We start from the raw sequence: 24,828 nt of genomic DNA, 5'->3' as shown, positions 1-24,828 counted from the left end.
AAATCAGGTGCAATTCGCATAACTGCCACCTTCCTTACCGATGGAAATTGTGGTCCAGTTTATGGTTCTTGAGCATGGTTTGCATTTTTATTTATTCAGAGTAACAGAACTGTAAGGGATCTTGGAGGTCTTCTAGTCCAACCCCTTGTTCAGGCAGGAAACCTTAATTTTTATGCCGCTCGTCTCCCTTATAAGGCGACTATATAAGGACTGGTTTCTGAATGGATTCATTGACCTACAGCAGGTGTCTTCAGACTTGGTCCTTTTATGACTTGTGGACTTCAATTCCCAGAATTATTCAGCCAGCAAGCCTGGCTGAGGAATTCTGGGAGTTGAAGTCCACAAGTTATAAATGGGCCAAGTTTGAAGACCCCTGACTTACAGTATACTCACTCATTATTGACTTGGGTTCATTAGTTTTATTTCATCAAAATCTGGAAAGCCAAACTCAAACCAACTTCATCACGGCTTTGCCCAGAAAGTAAACAGAAGCATGAATGAAGGTGAATCTACGTGTCCCAGGATAATGTTGCAGGATCCAATCTAAGTCACCGGGACCAGAGATTTAGTCTTCTGAGCTCTGGGACTCGTGCTGGAGCCCATCTGCAGGGAACTTCTGTTTAGCAGAGGAGTTTGAGGAGATCCAAACTCCTTGGTAGCCTCACATTGCAATGAACAAGGACATATTCAATTTCGCAGCTACTAAGATTGCTGGCCGAGCAGATACAAAAACAGCTGGGGAAAAGATTGAAGCCTGGGAAATGGGCCCTTCATCAATCAACAGGAGTGTTGATGTATCACCAGCTTATCAAGTACTTAGGAGGCGAAGGCTTGGCATCACAAGGAAACAACAGCCAATGACTTTAATAGCCAGCTATCAACACAACCCAATCAACATCTAAAAAGCGGCACACAGCCAGGCACCACATAAATGATATACACAAAATAGCCCATAGCACACATTTTGGTGAGAGACAAGTTCCCCGAAGATGGGCTGCAGCACAAGTCTGGAAGCTTGGAAGACAAAACCGCTGATCCTGGTGACCAACCCAGATTGGATCCTGCAGTCAGAAGCATGCTTCCTTATTCAAAGTTAATAATGGATCCGTTATATTTCTTCCATTGAGTGTTTGGTGAGAATCTCTTACATTTTAAAAAGCTACACCTATCTTTCCCTACAGCTACTATTTAGCTGCACATTTTTGCTTTCAGAGGCCCGAACATTTTACCTCATTGCCACCTAGCACCTCAGATTAGCTTGGAAACCCAAGTTTCTCCATTCAAGGACAAGAAATAAAGAAATCACAATTCAATCATTTGTTCAAAGTTGCATTTAATTGCTATTTACACCCATCTGTTTTGAAATCAAGTATATTTCATTACAGTAAATAGTACAGAATGAGGTAACAACCCTCATACCATTCCTTGTAAGGCAGCTGTAGTCGGATTCATAATGGATGGTTAACACAGCCAGCTAACGTTTTGCAGAAAGAACATGGTTTTAAAATGGTGAAAAGTTGTCATTGTGCATCACTTGGTTGAGCTCTTCCCATCCCCTCCCTTCCTTAAAGTACCAGGGTTGAATCTTAAATTACTGAAGATAAACTGGCTAAGATAGCTAAAATGAAACCTGCATCCTGTTTCATTCTTCTGAAAGCTTAAGATATATCCCACATGGACTGTTGTTATGCTGGCTTAGACAATGAAAGCAGCACTTGCTTGTTGTCATCAACATGTCCAGTATGCACCTTCTACTTTAACGGGGGTTAACAAACCTTGGCCCTTCCTTGCACATTACCGGTGTTGCTAGACAAATTTGCACCTTACAGCCAGATAGGACAGAGAAAACACAATCTGAACTACAGTTTTACACAGCTCCTGCCCTTCCGACCTGCGTATACACAGTAGTCCGAGATTACCAGAAGAAGAGAATATTTGTAGCTCAGAGTTGGGATGACGGGATCCCTGGTGCTCTGGATGGTTTTCTTGCAGATGTTTCATTACCCAGCTAGGTAACATCATCAGAAGTGAGAGGGCTTTTGCACTGATGACGTAACCTAGTTTGGTAATGAAATGTCTGCAAGAAAACAACCCAGCTCAGAGAGCGCCAAGGGCCCCACGCTCCCTAGATTATTCAAACCTTACCTAAACAAGGATGTACATTCTCCGCTTTCTCTCCTACAGCACCAGTGCAGGTAAACACACATTGGGCCAACACGGTAAGGGAGGGAATCGACCCCACTTCTGGCCAGTCCTGTAACATCCTGTCCCCTGATCATAAGAACAGCCTTCCCGGTTTGAACAGATCGGAGCAGGTGGCCTCAGGCTGGGGAAGATCACCATCTCTTTCCTCCTTAAAGATTGTAATCTACAGACCTTCTAGGAAATTGAGGGTGCCCAGGATTCAAAACCAATCCTCTTAACCCAACCGATCCATCTTTGCAGACCAGTCGAGAGGGGGAGGGGAAAAAAAAAAGAGGAAATGGTTCTGTGTGAGCATGCACGCTCGCGGCTCCATCTACACAAGTGGGTGGCGCTCGCATGCGTGAAGCTCTATTTGTGCAAGTGCCTGCCGTTTGTGCAAATGGAGCTGCGAACGCTCCCTTGCTGCTCATGCGGCCCAGTTCCGAATGGGCTGCGGCCTGAGAACCCCTCGCTCTAACACCTGGATACTTGTCTCCCGGGATCGTAGGAAGATGATTTAACACTGTAGACTTGAACATGTTCATCTGAACGTGGTTAGAAGACAAGGAGGAAGCTAACAGCGGATGGCACCAAAACAAGCTGGCATGCCAGCAGCGTCTGCGCCCAGAGGGTGGATTCCCGAGGAATCCAATGCTCGTTCTGCTCTGCCCCAAACAGGTCAGACAAGGCCACCCGTTCGAATTATCTCTTTATTCCTCAATGCAAACTCTACTGTACAATCAGCATTGATTCTTAGTGGAACTTTAAACATGGTTCAAGTCATCAAGATTGAATACTTAACATATGTTGTTAGCTTCAGCAGGTATTAACCCCAAGTTATTTCTTCTTTATAGAAGGATACAAAAATCTATATATAAAAAAAATCAAAATAGCAAAAAACCCCAAGATTATAATTAAAAAAGCAGAGATTGTATAAAATAAATCTCAATTACTATGGAAACCTTTTTTTTGTTTTTGTTTAAGACATTGTTAAAGAAAGCACTTAAATTTCTCCAATAGACATTTCCATATAGATGGTTCTGGTTTCTGATTTCATACAAGGGAATTCCCCCTCTTCGAAGTTGACGCAATAGCTATTATCTACAAGAAGGGCGGGAATCCAGTTGGGGAAATTGATTCTTTATACAAATAAATACAAGATCACCCAAATTGCATAGTGTGCGCGCTTACTGTCCCAAATCGTGATTCCAATTTTTTTTCACAGTTTAAAAGACCAAAAGGGGCACTTGAAACATTTAACCTCGGGGTGTCCAACTCTGGCAACTTTTAAAGACTTGTGGACTTCCCAGAATTCTGGGAGTTGAAGTCCACAAGTCTTAAAAGTTGCCAAGACTGGATACCCTTGGTCTAGCGGCCAATGACACCATTCCATCAAATATTCTGCTAATCCCTCAGCTGAGAGAGGTCTACATAAGCAACAGCACACAACATACGCAAGACAGTTGTAGCCAGCCACACAGGAGCCACCAAACACCAAAAGGTGAGCATCTTGCACCGCTCCGGATCCAGTTTGCCGGGGACTTGGGGACCCGCCTCCTCCAGAAGGACTACCTTCTTCCTGGTTCAAACAAGAGAAAGGGATGCCTCTAGAACCTGGAGCGATATTTCCAAGACTTGGCTATTTCCAGGTATACCAACTTCCAGCCCCGTCCCCCAGAATTCTTCTCAATGGTCATGCTGGCTGTGGAATTCTGGGAATTGGAAGTTCACACACCTGGAAATGGGCCAAGTTGGGAAACGCCTGCTCTCCAGAGCCACAGGGCTGGCTAAGAGCTGGGTTTTGCAAGTGATCCAGGAAAAAGCAAGCAAGCCGCTTTCCTGGGCCTGCTAAAACCCCCGTCCAGGCGATGGCAGTCTTCATGCGCCCGAGGCAGTCTTCATGCGCCCGAGGACCACCAGCTGGAGTTTCCCTCCCCTCTTCCCTTTCAGACCCTTCCCCTATTGTGCTACTATTCCTCTGCAAAAAGGAAAGAATGCCGTGATTAGTTAGTTGACAGGACACCCCATACACTAAATCCAATGCAGGTGCGCATGGTAGGAGGAGCAGTGGAAGACCCTTGACCTAGCTCACACCCTCCATCCAGAAATGTCTCACTATTCACACGACATTGATTGACGCTTTGGGGGATGGGGAAGGGTCTTATTTTGAAGGGGCCCCATGCGAAACCTACGAGATTCTCTTCATCCGCAGGAATTAAGTCTCATGTTCTAGAACCAGGGCCCCCAAGCTCGGCCACTTTTAAGGCTTGGGGGACTTCAACTCCCAGAATCCCTCAGCCTTGTTGGCTGGGGAATTCTGGGAGTTGGAAGTCCTCCCCCCCCCCCCAAGTCTTAAAAGCGGCCAGGTTTGGAGAGCCACTTTTAAGGCTTGTGGATTTCAAGTCCCAGAATTCACTAGCCAGTCATGATGGCTGGGGAATTCTAGGAGTTGGAAGTCCACCAAGTCTTAAAAGCGGCCAAGTTTGGAGACCCCTTGTTCTAGAACCTGGACGGACTCCAGAGCTACCAAAAAGAGAATCATCACCACCCCTTTTTGATGGGTCTCCCATTCCCAGGACTGTCCTTAATTTTGCTCCTGGAGTGGGGAAGCCAAGGTAAGACAACTCTTAACACTCGGCAGAGGTGACTGGAGCCAGGCCGTGCTCACCAATCCCGCCTTCCCCTCAACATGCCCCCCCCCGCCTTCTAGAACGGCTTGGATACGAGGTGTGGAAATACAGTTGGGGAGAAGAATGCACAAAAGAGATTCTGGCTAGATTCAAATAAAAATATAGTTATGGCTCAGATCCTATGGCTCAAGGAGAGAAGCATAACAAAGCACCACAAAAAAACAACCCTCTTTCTAAGAAGCCACGGTTGCAGACCAGGTTGAACAAGCAGCCGGGGGTGGGGGTAGGGGGGAAACCCGCGAGCAAAGAGGATGCGCACCCTGTCCCAACAATTCACACTCACCCACACTCTAGAGCAGGGGTCGGCAACCTCGGCTCTTTTATGACTCGTGGACTTCAACTCCCAGAATTCCTGAGCCAGCTGGCTCAGGAATTCTGGGAGTTGAAGTCCACGAGTCATAAAAGAGCCGAGGTTGCCGACCCCTGCTCTAGAGCAAAGCTCCGCAGACTAAAATTAACCCTTTCACCAGCTGTAGCCATGGAAATGCTTTCTTTTAAGGCAGGAAGTATTTGAAGTTAAGGTACAAGTTACCTTTATTTCACTCTATACCCTGTTAGGGTAACAGTCATCTGTATACAGGCTTCCTCGTTTTCTTCAGTATGGATCGCAGAAACATAAATAGTAAATCCTCTTTAAACGTTTCCTAAAAGTAAGTTGCAAAAGTTCTCTGGAAGACATTCATCGAAGGCCATCGTAATACTTTTGTGTGTGTGTGTGTGTGTGTGTGTGTTTCCCAAATACAATCAACGGACGGCTTGCCCCAGCAGACAAGTTACACGGTCATCCGTCACAGAGATGCGCAATGGAACAAATACTGGGTAAAATAATCTGATCTGAGCATTACAAATAGGCTGCAACACCAACAAAAATGTGCAGGTTTTTTTTTTAAAAAAATGATAGCCACCGGCTACAACTTTTAAGTTTAAGCCTTCCTCGGCAGGTGCCAGGGTCTTGAGCAAACGATATAACTATGATCAAACAGAAACGAAGTTTCTGCCAGTCATATATCTGTTCAGACTGATGAGAATATAGGACAAGACACCTGGAATTCAACACAGCCACAAACTCCAGACCAGCAGGGCAAAACTGAGCAATGGGGTGGGGTGGGGAAACAACTTCACGAAGACCTCAGATTAAAACACGGGACTTCCGCACGAGCCAAGGTTTTAACACAGCCAACAGCCTGATGGGGATCTTTTTAAAAACGAAACGATACAAAGACAAAACAAAAGGAGCATTTAAACAAGATGAAGAGGGTAAACCCTTACCCTACCAATCTTGGCAACGTAATTAACAGTGATTTATTATCATTATTTTTTTTACAAAAACCATTATTTCAAATATAATAAGAAATGTTAAGTCTGCTAGCTTGTTCTCTCTTTGCTGCGGGAGATCAATCATTCCGCAATGTTCCAACTGTGGGATATTTTTGTCATAATGAGCCCCTTCTAAAAGGGGAGGGAAAAGAAAAACTAGTTGAAAAATATAGATTTTATATATATATATATATATATATATATATATATATATATATATATATATATATATATATATATATATATATATATATATATATATATATATATATATATATATATTTGTTTTCTGAGGTTTTCGCGGGTGCCTGTATGTGGATCCTTGGTTTTTCGGGTTTTTCCCCGCGTAGAATTAAAGGTGTAGGCGCAACGTTTCGACGGAATCCCATCCGTCATCATCAGGCTTCTGCTTCCTTCTTCTTCCTCCCAGAAGAAGGAAGCAGAAGCCTGATGATGACGGATGGGATTCCGTCGAAACGTTGCGCCTACACCTTTAATTCTACGCGGGGAAAAACCCGAAAAACCAAGGATCCATATATATATATATATATATATATATATATATATATATATACACATACATACATACATACACACATACATACATATATATATTTCTTTAAAAAATTGTTTAGATTGTTTTTTTGCACGTGGAATCCTAATGGCTGGAGTTAAGCCTCAGACCTCCGATAATTCTTAAAAATTGCAGGAAGCCACCTGAAGGAACTTGGTGAGATTAAATCCTCAGGTATAAAAGGCCCAGGCTGGCATTCTGCACTTTTGCCTGGGGGCACGGACTTTCCCGGGGGGCACAGTCATGCAGGAGAACCAGTCTACTCTCCATCCTGTTAGCTTCAAGCGATTGACTTGGGGGGAAAAAAAACTTTGATAAAAGCAGAAAAGATACCACGCTGCGTATCGGTTAGCTGCTGTGCCTAAGTTGTATAATACCATTTTTTTAATTTTTTTTTTTTTTGCTTATGTCCTGTCTTTATGCACCATTGATTCAAAGGAGGGAATGAGGAGGTGGGGAGAAAGAGAAAGGAGGGAGGGGGAAATCCTTTTTTTTCCCTTTTTCCCATTCTTCTTTTCCAGTCCATTATTCTGTGCAACGACTAACTTGATACCCATCGCAGGGGGGGGGGGGGAGCCATGAGAGGCCTCGTATTTTGGCAGGAGGAGGGCTGTGAGGCACGGCTGCCCTTGCAGAGCGCTGTCCTTTGTCCTCTGCTGTCGCTCAAGCGGGTTCAGGGGAAGGATTGCGGCCGTAGATGACGTCATAGATTCATGCGCAAGTGCTCTGGCCGTTTGGATATGATGGGGAAGGCTTGCTTTTTGTACGGCCCGGTGTTGGGCTGCCGGATCGGAAGCGGAGCTGAGGCTTCCCCGCAGACTGTTACATCCATATGTTCGATCCCACCTGTCTCCATGGGGTACTCCACGGGCGGCTGAGGATTGGCCACGCCGGAGGAACCGCCTCGTCCCCAGAAGTCCCCTGGAGAGAACTTGACAGGGCTTTGGAAGAGAAGAAGCAGCCATTAAAAAGTGTTTTAGGTTTTTTTTATATCTATCTGTCTATCTATATTTTTATCTATCATCTATATCAATCATATATATATTTATCTATATCAATCTAAATCTATCTAATCTATCTATATCAATCATCTGTCTGTCTGTCTATCTATCTATCTATCTATCTATCTATCTATCTATCTATCTATCTATCTATGTCTGCCTATCTATTTATATCAATCAATCATCTATATCTGTTTATCTACCTGTGTATCTATCATCTATATCAATCATCTGTTTATCTAAATCAATCATATCTATTTGTCTGCCTATCTATCATCTATCTATATCAATCATATCTATCTCTCATCTACCTATCATCTATCTATATCAATCTATATCAATCAATTTATATTTGTTTATCTATCAACTACATCAACCATCTATATCTGTTTATATCACTCAATCATCTATATCATCTATCAATCTATCTATATCAATCATATCAATCAATCAATCTTGTAGACTTCAACTCCCAGAATTCCTCAGCCAGCCATACTGGATGGGGAATTCTGGGAGTTGAGGTCCACAAGTCTTAACATTGCCAAGGTTGGAGACCCCTATGCTAAACCAAGCATTTTAGAGGCAAAAGGTCAAATCACTTTGCACATAAGCTCAATAGCTGCGTCTACGCTGCAACTTAAGCCAAAATGTGCCGACTAACCGTGTTTCCCCCAAAATAAGACCTGGTCTTTTTTTTTGCCTCCAAAAGAGACACCAGGTCTTATCTTTGAGCAGTGCGTGTATCTTTTCCACTCACCTCACTGAGGTGGCACTGACAGCCCCGCCCAGTCGGCCCACTTCTTCTGTGGCTGAAGGAAATGCCTCTGCAGCCGAGAACCGAGCTACGGATTGAATCCATAGCTTGGTTCTCGGCTGCACAGGCCTTCCAGAAAGGCTTCCGAGTACGAAATGCAGGCCGGAACTCCATTCTCAGCTGTAGAATGAAGCTTTTCCTTTGGCTGCAGAAGAAGCGGACTGGCGAGGCAAGTGTCAATCCATGGGAGGCGTGGCTGCAATGGTAAGCTCCACCCCCCCCACCCCAGCTTGATTTTTTTAGGCATGCGCCTCACCCCAAAAGTAGGGCTTATTATCGGGGTAGGTCTTACTTTCAGGGAAACACCTTATGTGTAACTTAACAGCGAGGCCAGCCATTCAGAAGTTCTGTGCTTACTTGCATGCACCCATTTTCCAACCTGGAGATCCCAAGGGCCATCCACTGCAAAGAACTCCTTTCTTTTATGGAACTGAGAGGATTGTGCGGAATCACGTTTGCAAATCTTTGCATGAAAACCCGACATTCAACACGCAACAAAGATTCCGAAGCTTTTATGAGGAGCGCACACATACTACCACTTACAAAACAGCCAACAACGGGAAAAGACAAATACCTGATGGGGGTCCGAGGACTGCCAATGAATCGGCGAGGTGACCGAATTTTTGGTTCAAAGGAAAACTTCTCTTTTACGCTTTCAAGTACGGATGGAGCCACATACGTGAAACCCTGCAAGGGGAGGGAGGGGGAGGAGGGGGTGAGAAATAAGGGTGGCCAGCAACCATCCCCACCAAGGAGAGTTCCAGTGAGGGAACTGCATTGTGATGAAACCAAAACAAGCCATGAATGAACCAACCCATCAACTTTGCAGTGAGAACCAACATACAGGTATGAGCACCCAAGATTGCCTAACTCGAGCTGATACGTTGGGCCAGCTCTGGAGAGGAAGCTTCTTCCCTGTTGGTTGCCTTCAGACTTCCCTTATGTGTACACACACACACACAGTGTCCACTTATTAACTTGGAAACTGGAATCCAGATCACTGTCTCTTTTCTAGGACATGCCATTTGGTCTATCCCGCTGCAAAGAGTGCACTTTCCCACTGAGCTGGGACTCATTCCTATCATCTTGTATCCTACTGTCTTACCAGGTTAGCAATAGCAACAACACTTAAGACTTATTATACCGCTCAACAGTGCTTTACAGCCTTCTCTAAGCGGTTTGTAGAATCAGGATCTTGCCCCCCAACTATCTGGGTCCTCATTTTACCGACCTCGGAAGGATGGAAGGCTGAGACAACCTTGAGCTGGTCAGGATCGAACTGCTGGCAGTTGGCAGGATTAGCCTGCAATACCGCATTCTAACCACTGTGCCACCATGAGAAGGAGGGAAGGAAGGAAAGGAGAAGAGGCAGAGAGAAGGGAGGAGGAAGGGAAGGAGAAAAAGGGAGGGAAGGAAAAAAAGGAAGGAAGTACTAGCAATAGCCCTTAGACTTATATACCGCTTGACAGTGCTTTTCAGTCCTCTCTAAAGTGGTTTACAGAGTCAGCCTATGGCCCCCAACCATCTGGCTCCTCATTTTACCAACCTCTGAAGGATAGAAGGCTGAGACAACCTTGAGCTGGTCAGGATCGAACTGCTGGCAGATGGCAGAATCAGCCTGCAATACCGCATTCTGACCACTGCACCACCATGAGAAGGAAGGAAGGAAAGGAGGAAGGAGCAAGGGAAGGGAGAGAAGGAAGAAGGGTAGGAGAAAAGGGAGGAAGAGAAAGAAGGAAAGGAAGGAAGGAAGCACTAGCACTTAGACTTATATACCGCTTCACAGTGCTTTACAGCCCTAAGCAGTTCGCAGTCAGCCTATGGCCCCCAACAATCTGGGCCCTCATTTTACCGACCTCGGAAGGATGTGAGCCGGTCAGGATCAAACTCCTGGTGGTGGGCAGAGTCAGCCTTCAGTACTGCATTCTAGCCAATGCGCCACCACAGCTCCTAGTAGTAGTAGTAGTAGTAGTAGTAGTAGTAGGTAGTCCTCAACTTATGACTATTTGTTTGGCAACCATTTGAAATTACAATGGTGCTGAAAAATGGACTTGCTTTGCCTGAAGGTAAACCCGTTGCAGGGCCTTGGGATCAGGTGACTCAATTTGAGGTGCTTGGCGTCTGTACTGCAATTCCACCCACCTATCCATCTCTTTCCTGATTTATGTTGATGAGTGCCACTGTGCAGGGCAGCCAAAAGCGCATGGATTGGAGGAGGACAGGCAGATGAGGAGAACAGCAGCACCCCTGGGGGTCATAAGCCCTACTGAGACAGCTGGGGGAGTGGAGGCTTTGTGCTGCAGGTGGCTTTGTGCTGCACTGCAGTGTCCTTCCAACTCACACGTGGCCTGCACCAGACTCCAGAGCCTCCCCTTGGGACTCCTTCGGCTTAGCAACCGTGACTCTCAATTAACCATGGCAACGGGGAGTGCCAGATTGTAGTCACTAAGCAACGGAATCATGTGACATTTCCCTTTCCAACAGGTGTGTCCAACCTGCAAGACCAAGGACGGCATGTGGCCCTACAACAGAGGGAAAGGGAGGAGCAGGGAAATGTGCATGCCTGCACGCGCATGCACAAACGGGCATGCGCAGGGTGGCAGTGCTAGCAGGCCACATGCAAGTGGGCCTCTAGCGAACATGTGCCAACAGGCCGCTAGCACCCGCATGATCCTGGCGGCAGCGCTAGCACTTCCATGCATGCGGAAAGAGGGCCACTAGGTGCCCACGTGGCAGCACTAGCATGAGTGCACGCACATGCACGCACTCACCAGCCATTCCCGCAGCCCACAGGTTGGAGGCCCCTGCCTTACAAGTGTTGTTACTTGCGAAGTCGTGTCCGACCCATCGTGACCCCATGGACAGGCCTTCCTGTCCTCTTACCATCTTCTGGAGTCCACGTAAGCTCACGCCTACTGCTTCAGTGACTCCATCCAGCCACCTCATTCTCTGTCGTCCCCTTCTTCTCTTGCCCTCCACCTTTCCCAGCATTAGGCTCTTCTCCAGTGAGCCCTTCCTTCTCATTAGGTGGCCAAAGTATTTGACTTTCCACTTCAGGATCTGGCCTTCTAAAGAGCAGTCAGGGTTGATCTCCTCTAGGAGTCTTCTCCAGCACCATAGTTCAAAGGCTTCAATAATATCCTAAACAATTTCTCTTCACTCAGTGCAGCCAAGGCAAGGCAAAAGATTGGGCCTGCCTGCTTTACAGCCTAATTTCTCCACAATGGAAATTTCGGTCCGAATTGTGGTCGTAAGTCGAGGACTACCTAAGCAGGGACTGAACTGGGGAAGTGGCTTGAGAGTTTTCACATTCATCCTTCCATAAATCCAGGGCTGGCAGCAAGCAGCAGCAAGGAGGAGGGAAAGGAAGAGTGAGGAAGCCGAGGTAGGTGAAAAGGCAGATGAATAATCTCGCTTCCTTTTCACGCAGAGAGAACATTGGAGAATGTGAACCAGGGAGCAAGCAAGCCTGTTTGCTTTGGATGTGTCAGGATTCATCCTCAAATGGCCCAAGGGTGCTTGTCCCAAAAGTCAACTGGATCTCCTTCGGGTTCTCCCCCCACCCCCGCCTTGAAAACGTTTCACTTCTCATCCCAGTTTGAAAAAGAATCTTCTTGGATGAAAAGCGAAACATTTTTAAGGTGGGGGAAAAAAAACACCCCAAGAAAGTCCAGTTTGGGGGTGGGGGGGAAAGCACCTTTGGGACAAGCGTGACCTGGAAGATGGAGAATCTCCGCAGGCATCCGTCCACAAACTTACTTACCAAGAAAACTTGGTTGGCACTTTCGCTGAGGGTCGAGTCATCCGGGCTATCGACGGGAGTCTGACGTGTAAATTTTGCATCAAATTGGCTCACGTCTTCTTCGGATTGCTTTGCAAAAAAACAAAAGTTGAGGAAGGTTTTTGGTGTTTTTTTTTTAAAAATAGTTTTAACAGATAAGCACAACAGCCTTAGCGGAAGACAAAAAAGCTTCTGGACGGAGGGAAGGTTCCGTAGATGTACCACCCGGAGTCCTGCTGCTGCCGCCACTGGAGGATCCCGTTTCGGACAACTAGGATGAGAAACGAAGGCAAAGGGGAAGGGGGCAGGGCGTCACGGATCAAAGGAAAGGAGGATTGAGCAGAGATGCCTTCAAAGGCAAGACCTCCCTTCCCAAAAACACCACCATCGTTAGGTACACTTCCGAGCTCTTGTGAAGTCTGAATTGCTGTAATTATGCAGGAAAATACATACAGGTGAATCCTTGACTTATCACCCACATTTGTGACTCAACCGTTCGGTTCTTGCTTACGCAGGCAGCCCTCAACAACCAGGACCCCATTTTTTCACTGCTAAGCAAGGCGGCTGCTAAGCCAATCGGGCCCAATTTTACGACCTTGCTGGCCACGGCCGTTAAGCAAATCGCCGCAGCTATTACAAAAAAAACCACCGAGCGAAATCTGTCTTCTCCCGCGGACTCTGCTTATCGGAATCTGGCTGGGAAGTTGCCAATGGGGACCACGTGACCCCGGGGTGTCGCAACCGTTGTAAACATACTTGCCGGTTGCCCAGCGCCCAAATTTCGGACACGGGATCGTGGGGAGGCTGTGACTGTCGTTAAGCGCGAGGACCAGTTTGCATATGTCGTGGGGTTTTTTTCAGCGACGTTGCGATTTTGAAGGGTGGCTAAAGAAGTGGCTGTTAAGTCGAAGACTACTTGTACGGCTGTATATACTCTACTTTTTGATATAATTTACCGCTTTCCCAATTCTGGGTGCGTTCGGCTGAATGGGACCGCAACTCCAGAATTCCTAGCTGACAGGACTGAAGAATTCAGCAGGTGGCAATTCCAACACACCTGGAAAAGGCCAAGATGAAGAAGACACCTGTACAGGGAACCCCTCGACTTACGACCACAACGGAGCCCAAAATTTCTGCAGCTAAGCGAGACAGTTGTGAAGCGTTCGCTCCATTTTACCAACTTTCTTGCCACAGTCGCTAAGCGCATCACCGCAGTTGTTACTGCGTTAGTCACACGTTTGTTAGGTGAATCTGGCTTCCCCATTGATTTTGACTTGTCAGAAGGTCGCAAAAGGGGATCGTGTGACCCCGGGACGCTGCAACCGTCGTTAAGTAGGACTCAGTTGCCAAGCGGCCAAATTTTCATCGTGCAACTATGGGGGATGCTGCAACGGTCGCCAAGTGTGAGAAACGATTGTTAAGTCATTTTTTTTCAGAGCCCTTTTAATTTCAAACCATCACTAAAGGGATAGTCGTAAGTCGAGGACTACCTGTACTGGCCAGATGCTTCTCTGAGCTCCAGTTTATGGAAATGGCTCAATTATCCATTCTGTAACCCAATAGTTTCTGGCAAGCCCGGTCTTTGGCTGGCAGCAACAAATTTTTTTGCCTTCCTCTGAAGTGCAGCAGCCACTTTAAAATTGGGGGATGCATTTGAGCCCGAATTTAAAACTGAGGGGAATTCCCTTGCAAAGAAAGTGGGACACAGCTCTAAATACTGGAAAGATGGGGCCACAAAACATGCCTGGGTTGGGAATGGCACACCCTGATCCCAAAATTTGGCTTATCTGGCTGGTTGTGCCTCAAGATCACAAGCATGTATCCAAATTACATACCAATAAGGGTTTAAAAGGTGGTTCCACCTTCCGAGCTAGCAGTTCTTCCCAACTGATGTGTCTGAAGAAGGGATGACCCTAAAAAAAAGGGGGAAAAAAAGAGTGTGTGTGTGTGTGTGTGTTATAAGTCAGTTCCCAATCAAAGAGAGCAGAACATGCCAAATGACCAGTGTTTGGATTAGACCAGAATATAAACTGAAGCACACAAGTCTACAGCTCTCATTCAGAAGAGGAAATGGAAGAGCGCGCGTAAAAAAATAAAAACTGGGCAAAATTATAGCTGTTCCGTTAGAACAGGGGTAGGCGACCTTCCTGGTGGCTCAGGAATTCTGGGAGTTGAAGTCCACGAGTCATAAAAGAGCCAAGGTTGCCTACCCCTGCGTTCGATGAACTAAGCCAATGTCTCTCAACCTCGACAAACCCTTTCAGATATGTGGACTTCAACTCCCAGAATTCCCCAGCCAGGCATACTGGCTGAGGAATTCTGGGACTTTGAAGTCCACAATCTGAAAGGGGTTGCCGAAGTTGAGAGATATTGATCTAAGACAGGGATCTTCAAATTTGGCCCTTTGATGACTTGTGGACTTCAGCTCCCAGAATTCCCTAGCCAGGCATACTGGCTGAGGAATTCTGGGACTTTGAAGTCCACAATCTGAAAGGGGTTGCCGAAGTTGAGAGATATTGTTCAAAGACAGGGATCTTCAAACGTGGCCCTTTGATGACTTGTGGACTTCAACTCCCAGAATTCCCCAGCCAGGCATACTGGCTGAGGAATTCTAGGACTTTGAAGTCCACAATCTGAAAGGGGTTGCCGAAGTTGAGAGATATTGATCTAAGACAGGGATCTTCAAACTTGACCCTTTGATGACTTGTGGACTTCAACTCCCAGAATTCCTCAGCCAGGCACGCGTGCCTAGCTGAGGAATTCTGGGAGTTGAAGTCCACAAGTCATCAAAGGGCCACGTTTCAAGACCCCTGATCTAAATTGTTGCTTCAAAATTGCTTATTTAGGAGAGAGGTGATAGGACAGTGATGCTGAACTTATGACACAACTGTCAAAAGGTGACATGCCATGACGTTTTTAGTTGACACCCTAGTGTACACCAACACATTTGACATTTGTAACCAGACCAGCTGGCATCCTTTCTACCCTCTCCCCAGCCTTCCCCTCGTCCAAGAAAAGGCAAGAGAGTAGATCAAATGGCTTCATGGCTTCCCAATTTTTTTTTAAAAAATGTTATTATCAGTTTGAGTTGCAAAGCAGACTGGCTTTACAGCTCCCCAAAAGTGAACCCAAAGCTCCTTGCTCAGATCCAAGACGTTCTAGCTCACGAAGCAATCCTTCTCTGAAAATTATTTTACAGGTCAGAGGAGAAGGGAGTACATTTTCCAACAAAATCACAACACTGCGTACCTGAACTTCTCCAGCGTCTCCAGGACCAGCGCCTAGACGTGAGGCAGCATTTCTCTTTAGCAGCTGAAGAGGAGAAACAGATGTTTGAAACCAAATGGACTTTTCTTTTAGAAAAAGTTATTTTATAGCTGCCAGCTCTGCCCCAACTTGGTCTTTTAAAGTGAAAAAAGACCCTCAACGCCATGTGCTGTGAAAGGTATACTTTACTAAAGGCCAACTGGATTACAGTACTGCATCCAGTTTTGGTCACCAGGATGTAAAAAAGATGTTGAGGCTCTGGAAAGACTACAGAGAAGAGTAACAAAGATGATCTGGAGGCTAAAACATACAGGGAACGGTTGCTGGAATTGGGTATGTCTAGTTTAATGAAGAGAAGGATGAGGGGGGGACATGATAGCATTCTTCCAGTATCTCAGGGGCTGCCCCAAAGAAGAGGGAGTCAAGCTACTCTCCAAAGCGCCTGAAGGCAGGACAAGAAGCCACGGATGGAAACCAATCAAGGGGAGAAGCAACCTAGAACTAAGGAGAAACTTCCTGACAGTTAGAACAATTAACCAGTGGAACCACCTGCCTCCAGAAGCGGTGAATGCTCCAACACTGGAGGTTCTTAAGAAGAGATTGTGTAGCCATTTGTCTGAAATGTTATAGGGTTTTTTGCTTGAGCAGGGGGTTGGACTAGAAGACTTCCAAGGTCCCTTCCATCTTCTCCATCATCATCATCATCATATTATTATTATTATTATTATTATTATTATTATTATTATTATTATTATTATTATTATTATTATTATTATTATTATATTAGTAGTAGTAGTAGTAGTAGTAGCAGCAGCAGCAGTATATAGCAAATCCAGAATTGAGGCTTGCGTGCCAAAATTTCCCAGTTAACAATTTTCTCCCTTGCTCCCTTCCCACTGTCGGTGTTTCATTGTCCAATCATATTCTAATAGATTAGAGATTAGATTAATCTTTATTGTCATTTTTTCCCCTGTGGGCACAACAGCACACATTAAAAATGAAATTTAGTTGCTTGGGCACCAACTCATTTGACGGCCATATTACTTAACAAACAGAAAATTTGTCCTTAATTCTGGTCATCCGTCGAGGACTGCCTGTCACTGAGCTACAGAAACGTTGCAGATTTGAAAAACTGCTATATGAATTTATACTTGAGCCAATCTCTGGGATTCCTACTGTAAGAGTCTCACCTTTTTAAGCAGATCTCTGGCTTCTTGTGTGAGGTAGGGAGGCAAATTCAGTTTACACTTGAGAATCTTGTCAATTGTTTTCTTTCGGTTCTCCCCAGTAAAAGGGGGCTGAAAAAGAGAAGAGGCAGGAGAGGCCGTGAGAAAAGTGCACCACATAATGTAATGTCCACAAAATTCTGCTCGTACTTCCTGGCTTTTAAACAGGCCTGTAAAAACTGATTTCCATTATAAAATGGGTTTGATCTACAATCCTGGCTGTCTAAGAAAGGGCTTTTCAACCTTTTCACCTATTGTACCACTTTTAGGATATGGCAACATCCGAGTACCACCAGTCTCCTAGCAAGGTGTCAAAAACTTGATGACCCCACCCCCCCACCCAAAAAAAGGAAAAAAGTGATGAAGTGCAGGTAGTCCTCGACTTACAACAGTTTGCTTAGTGACTGTTCGAAGTTGCAATGGCACTGAAAAAGTGCCTCCCCACAAGCCACAGCCGAGCAAGGCGCCTGCCAGGTGCCAATGTATCACAGGTGGTACCTGTACCTGCAGGCGCCAGGTTGAAAAGCCCTGGTCTAAGAAGTCAAAATAGAAGATTCTAGGTTCGACTCCTGGCTGGCTCGCCAAAATTGCTATGCAGGTTCTGAGGTTTTGCTTGATAAAAAAAATACAGGAAACCAGAAGTTGCCTTCAAGCGTTACATTTTTATTCAGCTGAACAAAGACGGGCTTCTCTAAAAATGAGAAAAAGCCCCAAGTATCAGAAAAGCCTCATTTTTATACTTTGATTACAGAAGCAATTCACGCAGCAAAGCTCACCCACATAAAAGACTTTGCCCTTTAAGGCTGACACACTGTAGATAAGGAGGAAGAAAGCAGAAGTAGCTAAAAATGTTTTCTTTTGGGTGTTCCCCCAAGACGCCCTATGTTCCCAGTTGGGTTAGGATATTGGGTGTTTCCTTTGCTGTCCTTTTATGACCTTGCATTCATGGTTCTCCAAGTGGCCAGAGATAACGAGGCCATCTGCACGTATTCACAAGTGATACTGTCCCCTAAGTCCGGGTCAACAGGAACGAATGTCTCATAGGTGCTTTTTCAAAAGGCAACTGGGCTTTATTTTTCCTTCAGAAAGTTTCTCTTCTCATCCCAGAAGCTTCATCGGTTCTGGCAGATTGGGGATGGAAGGCTTAATTCTGCCCGTCCTTTCAGAACTTAGCCTTCCATCTCCCCCATCCTCCTGCCAGAACCGATGAAGCTTCTGGGATGAGAAGCGAAACATCTTCAAGGAAAAACAAAGGAAGAAAGTCCGGTTGCCTTTGGGGAAAGCACCTTTGGAGACAACCATGACTTGGATGACTGGGAATCTCCACGGACATGGGTGAGACACGGCAGAGATTTTGATCACGGTCACAACCGCTATCTTGACTTTTTGATAGGCACGCAGCCCGGACACCCTGTCTACAACGTCGGCGGTAAGCGCATTAAGGAATCGGTGCTATTCCTGGACTGCAAACCCAACAGGAAAAGCACCGCAAACTTGCTGCCAACCCAAAGTTCGTATGATTTGGGTGAGAAATTCAGCCCAGCCGGTGGAAGCGAATTTCCCTCCCAACAAACCTGTTGCGTCCAGCTGTTAAGTACTAGGTTTGCCAGTTTCTGGCAAAAAGTACTATGAATCAATATAAATGGAACTGGCATGTCATTCCCAAGAAGCAGAGTAAAATACAGATAGTCCTTGACTTATAATCGGTTATTTAACAACCACTTGAAGTTATGATTTGATTTTAAAAAATAGCTACAGGTAATCTGTCCTCAAAGTTACAATTGTGGCCCTCCCCCCGTCACATGATTGCATTTCAGGCGCCAGGGAACCAGCTCGCATTTATGACTGGTTGCAGCATGTGAGGGTCTGTGACTGATTTTTTTTTTTTGCCAGTTTCTGGCAAAAAGAAAAAAAAAACCCAACAACCTCCTGCTGTTTGGATGAATGGATTCTCTTAAAGACCATGTGATTTCGCAGTGACTCACTTTACTGCCATCATAAAAAGGCTTAAAATAGAATCCGGTCATGTGGTGCCTTGACTTATGAGAAAACAACTTAAAAATCAGTATTCCAGGCTCCCCTGTGGTTGCAAGTCAAGGACAACCTACAGGGCAGGTTCACAATCATTTTTTTCTGAATAAACCAGAATATAAATGAGAGAAATTATCCCCAACCCCCAAAACAGAAAAATCTAACACACATGCTTAGCAACGGGCAGGTAAAACCACATGGCAAATTCTTTAAAGGCATGAAACATGTTCCAAAACGAATCAAATTAAAACAAAACATGCAGCTTGTAAGTGTGCACCTACTGCTCCAGTCAGCATGTCATACATTAATGCCCCCAAACTCCACCAGTCCACCGCACGGTTGTGCCCACTCCTCATCAAAATTTCAGGGGCCCTAAAAAAAAAAAAAGACATCAAATACAAATAGCAAGGATCAGCACGACAGATCACCGCATCAGAACAGGTAATGATCAGAGTTAAAAATCCTGCGCAGAGCACCTGCAGCCACTGGGAGTTTCCGTAACAGCCACTCGCCTGCGGTGAATAACTATTGCTCCAGGTGACCAGCTTTGCCAATTCACTATACGTAGATTCATTAGTGACAGCTTCTTGTAAAACAGGGGGGGTCACTGCCGGACCGTGGGCCGGTTGCATCACACAGAGGCCTTGCCCCCCCCCCCAGCTCTGGCAATGCAAAAAAAAAAGGACGTGATACGTCGCGACACATCACGTGTCACGGCAAGTTTGACACCTGTGTTGTAAAACATCAAGCTGAGCTGACAAGAGTTCCTGAACTTTAAAAAAGAGAGGCAAAGGTATAGGATAGGCAGCACCTGGCTCAACAGTACTGCCTGTGAGAGGGATCTAGGTGTCCTGGTGGACCCTCACTTGAGCCAGCCATGTGCTTTACCTGCCCCCCAAACAACAATGCAATCCTAGGCTGCATCGACAGAGGGATGGCGTCAAGATCACGAGAGGTGATTTACTGCACTAGCAAGGCCACGTTTGGGATATGTGCCCAGTTCTGGTCACCACAATATAAAAAAGATGCTGAGGCTCCTAGAAAGAGTGCAGAGAAGAGCAACAAAGATGCTCTGGCTGAGGAATTCTGGGAGTTGAAGTCCACAAGTCACAAAAGGGCCAAGTTGGAAGACCCCTGGGCTAGTCTTATCAAACAGAAGGATTGGAGGACATGACAACTGTCTTCCATAGAGGGGATTGACTTATTGTCCAAAGCACCTGAGGGCAGGACAAGAAGCAATGGGTGGAAGCTTGCCAGAGGGAGATCCAACCGGGAAATAAGGAGGAATTTCCTGACAGGGAGAAGAATTAATCAGTGGAATAGCTTCCTCCTTCAGAAACTGAACTGGATCGTAACTCCCTTTTTACAGGTAAGTTGTAACTCTGATCGCTAAGCTGCCGGTTGTGAGCCGAGGACCACCTGTAGCAAAATATACTATATCTCTTTCAATTGATAGCACATGAAAACCTTGACACTTATTGCGACGCTGACGAAATCTCAGTGGTATGTGCAGGGTGACACTTGTCTTCCAAAATTCAAGAGGCCAATGGAGAAACATGCTTCCAATCCTTACAGCTCAGACATCTTATCAAAGCTAGCATCTTCTTAAAGCATTAAACAGCGTGACTCCGGTAATTAGATAATGCTAAGTCCTATTTCAAGCCCACCCTTTGACGTGGAAAGGCACTAAGTGACACTAACTGTGAGTCCATTCTACCTCATAGGATTGTTGTTGAGGAGGAAAATTAAAGGAACGAGTGCTTAGATACCCCATCACTTATCTCCCATCTAGCCGGGATAGGGAGTGGAGTAATTTGGGAGTGGGAGAGGACTGGGAGGCTCAGAGCATTTGAGCCCAAGCCTACACTAGGCCTCCAAGGGAGGCACCTTGGAGGGTCATCTAGTCCAACCTCCTGCCCAGGCAGAAAACCCTATACCATTTCAGACAAATGGCTGTCCAGTCTCTTCTTAAAAACTTCCAGTGTTGGAGCATTCACAGCTTCTGAAGGCAGGTTGTTCCACTGGTTAATTGTTCTAACTGTCAGGAAGTTTCTCCTTAGTTCTAGGTTGCTTCTCTCCTTGACTAGTTTCCATCCGTTGCTTCTTGTCCTGCTTTCAGGTGCTTTGGAGAATAGCTTGACTCCCTCTTCTTTGGGGCAGCCCCTGAGATACTGGAACACTGCTATCATGTCCCCCCTTCGTCCTTCTCTTCATTAAACTAGACATACCGAATTCCAGCAGCCATTCCTTGTATGTTTTAGCCTCCAGTCCCCTGTTTAATGATTCACTGGGAATGGGGGAGTCCTTAGGTTTGGCCCTTCACTCAATGACCATTGTGACCTGCGACAAGTAATGGGCAGGCTCCGTGACTGTTGTAAGTCAAGGACTACCTGTGTGGTGTATGCTGCCTTGATCTTGATATAAATCCAGTAGCTAAATGAAAAAATATAAAGGATCCCATCAGGACGTTTTAAAAGGTGAGTCTTTTTTTGAGAGAAAATACATTATTTAGATTATATTGACAAGAGTCCTGCTTGCTAAAGAATCACTTTCATCAGCCTGGTCTCCTTAGATTTGGCGAGGTCATTTTGATTCGAGGTTACAGTAATTTAGCTCCAACACATGTAAATGGAGAGAAATCTTTTCATCTTCTCAAGAAATCCTGGTGCGTGCGTGCGTGTGTGCGTGTGTGTGTTTGTGACTCCTCTCCTAATTTAAACTGGAAACATTCATGGGTTGCTCTGACCACTAGGCAGGTTAATCTAAAGAGGGAAAAATAAATACTTCTCTTTGACCATCGTTATTAACACTTTTCTGTCGTCAGTTGGACTCACATGTATTCTATTGTTCCACAGAACGTATGTGTGACTGTTCCATCATGAATGGATTCTTTACACAGTCCAAAATCCGTCAGTTTAACGTGACCTGGGGAGGGGGGGAGGAAATAAAAAAGGAAGTGAGGGGAGAGAACCACAGAAAGCTAATATAAAATTAAAATACCACACAGGTAGACCTCGACTTACAACCAAATGTTGAGCCCAACGTTTCCGTTTCTAAGCAAGGCAGTGGGGTTAAGTGAGTCGTGCCCCATTTTATGACCTTTTTGCCACAGCTGTTAAGCGAATCACTGCAGTTGTTAAGTGAATCACAGGGTCGTTAAGTGAATCTGGCTCCCCCTCCCCCATTGATTGTGCTTGTCAGAAGCCAGCTGGGAAGTTTGCAAAGGGACTCCGGGATGCTACAACCGTTACAAAATACAGGCCAGTTGCCAAGAACCCAAATTTTGATGATGTGACAATTGGGGATGCTGCAATGGTCATAAGTGCGAAAAATGGTCGTAAGTCACTTTTGATATGGTTCCGACAGACGAGACCAGTAAAAACAGACCTCCAAGGCAAGAGGTTTCCTTAAAGAACCTATTTATTGGCGACAAAGTATCGGCACGATTAAAAGTGAAACCAAGACTGAAGTTTCCTCCCACAGGTTACAAAGTTACAAAGTTGAACTTCCCACACCAATAAAAATGTCACTAATCACATTCCCCAATTAATTTCTTTGGTCCAGCTTTCTAGCAACCTGCCAAAAGCCCAGCAGCAATGACCTTGGTTCCCACAGGACAATTTATTGTTTTGTCCAACCTTAAAAGCACACATTCCCCCCTCCCAACTGTGGCAATCGAAAATGAAGTTGAATGAACCTTTATTGTCAAAGTACAACCATGTATACATTGAGATTGGCTGAGCAGGGCTGCCTGGGCAATCTGCTATGGCAGGCCATGGAGGTGGTGGGTGGCCCTGCGGACAGACGGGGGGCGGTGGAAGGGGCGGACAGAGTTTTGGGGCACTGTCTCTAAAAAGTTCACCATCACTGATCTAGTCTCTACACAGATAGTGGGACATTTGTCCTTACACCAGCGGTCTTCAACCTTGGCAACCTTTTAAGACTTGTGGACTTCCAATTCCCACAATTCCCTAGCCACCATGGCTGGCTGGGGAATTCTAAAAGTTGAAGTCCACAACTTGCCAAGGTTGGAGACCCCTGCCTTATACGCCATCTGGAAAGGCTAAAAAACTGCAATCACGGCAGATCTGTTGACTATCAGGTGGGGAAATCTACCGAATCACCACCAGATTCCAATAACTCTGGAAAAAGTTGATAAAAACAGACTTGGTATAATTGTCTTTCTAACCTTGGTGATTCAGCATGATGTTTTCTGGCTTTAAGTCACGGTAGATGATTCCTTTCTGATGCAGGTGTCCCAAAGCCATCGAAATTTCAGCCAAGTAGAAACTACAATGTAAAAAAAAAAAAAGATTAGGAAAGAATCCTTGGGTGGCTATGCAGTTTTTAAGTGTTAATCAAGTCAATCTCAATCAGCAATCCTATAAATTGGATTAACGAATAATTTTTTAAAAAAAATATCACTGCAAAACTTCAGATGTGGCACTTGACAAGAGGACTCAGCTTCCAAGTTTTATAGTTATTTCTTTGGCTTAGTTTTATGCTCGCTATTGCAGCTCCTAGAGTGCTGGGTTTTGCCCCATCTCTGCTCTGGAGACAATAGCCTCAGAGGAAAAAACGGTAACCGTAATTTCAGCTGTGAATCGACTGAGATAAATCAGAATAAAAACTAATGGAAGGGACCTTGGAGGTCTCCTAATCCAAAGGTCCCCAACCTTTTGGGAACCAGGGGCCAGTTCCATGGAGAGTGTTTTTTTTCTGTGGTCCAGAGGGTGCGTGGTTTTGTGTGCTGCCTGCATCTCGCAGATAGGGCTTTTGCTTGTTGCTGGCATGCTGCGGCCCGGTACTGGTCCACGGCCTGGAGGTTGGGGACCCCTGTTCTAGTCCAATCCCCTGCTCAAGCAGGAAACCTTATACTATTTCAGACAAACGACTGTCCAGTCTCTTGTTAAAAACCTCCAGTGTTGGAGCATTCACAGCTTCTGGAGGCAGGTTGTTCCACTGGTTAATTGTTCTAACTGTTAGGAAATTTCTCTTTAGTTCTAGGTTGCTTGTCTCTTTGGTTAGTTTCCACCTGTTGCTTCTTGTCCGGCCTTCGGGTGCTTTGGAGAAGAGGTCAACCCCCTCTTCTTTGATTCCATTTCAAGCTACAAGTAGTCCTCAACTTACAACCACAATTGGGATCAAAATTTCCATTGTTAAGCAAGCTGGTTTTGTGAGTCATGCCCAATTCTATTTTTGTTGTGACTGTTAAGTGAATCACTAGAGTTACGTGAACTATGCAGTCATCAGACAAATCCAGCTTCTCCCATGGAGACTGCTTATTGGCTGGAAAGGTCATAAGTGAACCCTGGGATGTGGAAACTGTCCTAAATAGATGCAGGTTGCCAAGTGCCCAAATTTTAATCACATTTATTTATTTATTATTTAGATTTATATACCGCCCTTTCCCGAAGGACTCAGGGTATTTAAAAGAAAATCAATACAAAAGTTAAAACAAATTAAAAAAGATTAAATGAAACCCTGAGAAAAAAATAAAAACCCAGTTAAAATTAAAAATTTAAAAATTCTCAGCCTGGGCCAGAGAGCTCGAAGAGCCAGGTCTTCAGGTCCCGGCGGAATGAACGGAGGTCGGGGGCAGTCCTCAGCTCCACAGGCAGCTGGTTCCAAAGGGCAGGCGTGCCCACTGAGAAGGCCCTACCCCTGGGTGTTACCCGCCGGCAATCTTTAACCGCCGGCACCCTGAGAAGACCCTCCCTGTGGGAGCGCACTGGACGAAGGGAGCTTGATGCTGGCAGCAGGTGTTCCCTCAAATATCCCGGACCCAAGCCATTTAGGGCTTTAGAGGTCATCACCAGCACCTTGAATCTCACCCGAAGGGCAACCGGAAGCCAATGCAGCTTGCGGAGTAGAGGTGTTACATGGGAGTATCGGGAGACCCCCATCACGACTCGCGCGGCTGCATTCTGCACCAGCTGAAGC

General features: G+C 45.6%; 1 protein-coding gene across 2 annotated transcripts in view; it reads right to left on the bottom strand.

The window, feature by feature from the left end:
- Window positions 1-6,831: 6,831 nt before the first annotated feature.
- The window catches only part of RPS6KB1 (ribosomal protein S6 kinase B1), a 40,850-nt gene continuing 22,853 nt past the window's right edge, over window positions 6,832-24,828 (bottom strand). The window contains exons 7-15 of one of the 2 annotated variants that reach the window (XM_083350858.1): window positions 23,075-23,175; window positions 21,720-21,810; window positions 19,167-19,257; window positions 16,819-16,926; window positions 15,611-15,673; window positions 14,197-14,274; window positions 12,344-12,451; window positions 9,155-9,267; window positions 6,832-7,706 (exon numbers count right to left, since the gene is read on the bottom strand). In XM_083350858.1, coding sequence (XP_083206984.1) covers window positions 7,469-7,706; window positions 9,155-9,267; window positions 12,344-12,451; window positions 14,197-14,274; window positions 15,611-15,673; window positions 16,819-16,926; window positions 19,167-19,257; window positions 21,720-21,810; window positions 23,075-23,175 — 991 coding nt within the window. In that variant the 3' untranslated portion in view covers window positions 6,832-7,468. The remainder of the gene's footprint in view (window positions 7,707-9,154; window positions 9,268-12,343; window positions 12,452-14,196; window positions 14,275-15,610; window positions 15,674-16,818; window positions 16,927-19,166; window positions 19,258-21,719; window positions 21,811-23,074; window positions 23,176-24,828) is intronic. The other variant, XM_083350859.1, reaches the window with a different exon arrangement.

The sequence above is a fragment of the Vipera ursinii genome (genome assembly GCF_947247035.1).
Source record: "Vipera ursinii genome assembly, chromosome: 1".
NCBI classification, from domain to species: domain Eukaryota; kingdom Metazoa; phylum Chordata; class Lepidosauria; order Squamata; family Viperidae; genus Vipera; species Vipera ursinii.
The sequence above is the reverse complement of the archived record's forward strand: the minus strand, read 5'-3'. Positions and strand labels throughout refer to the sequence as shown.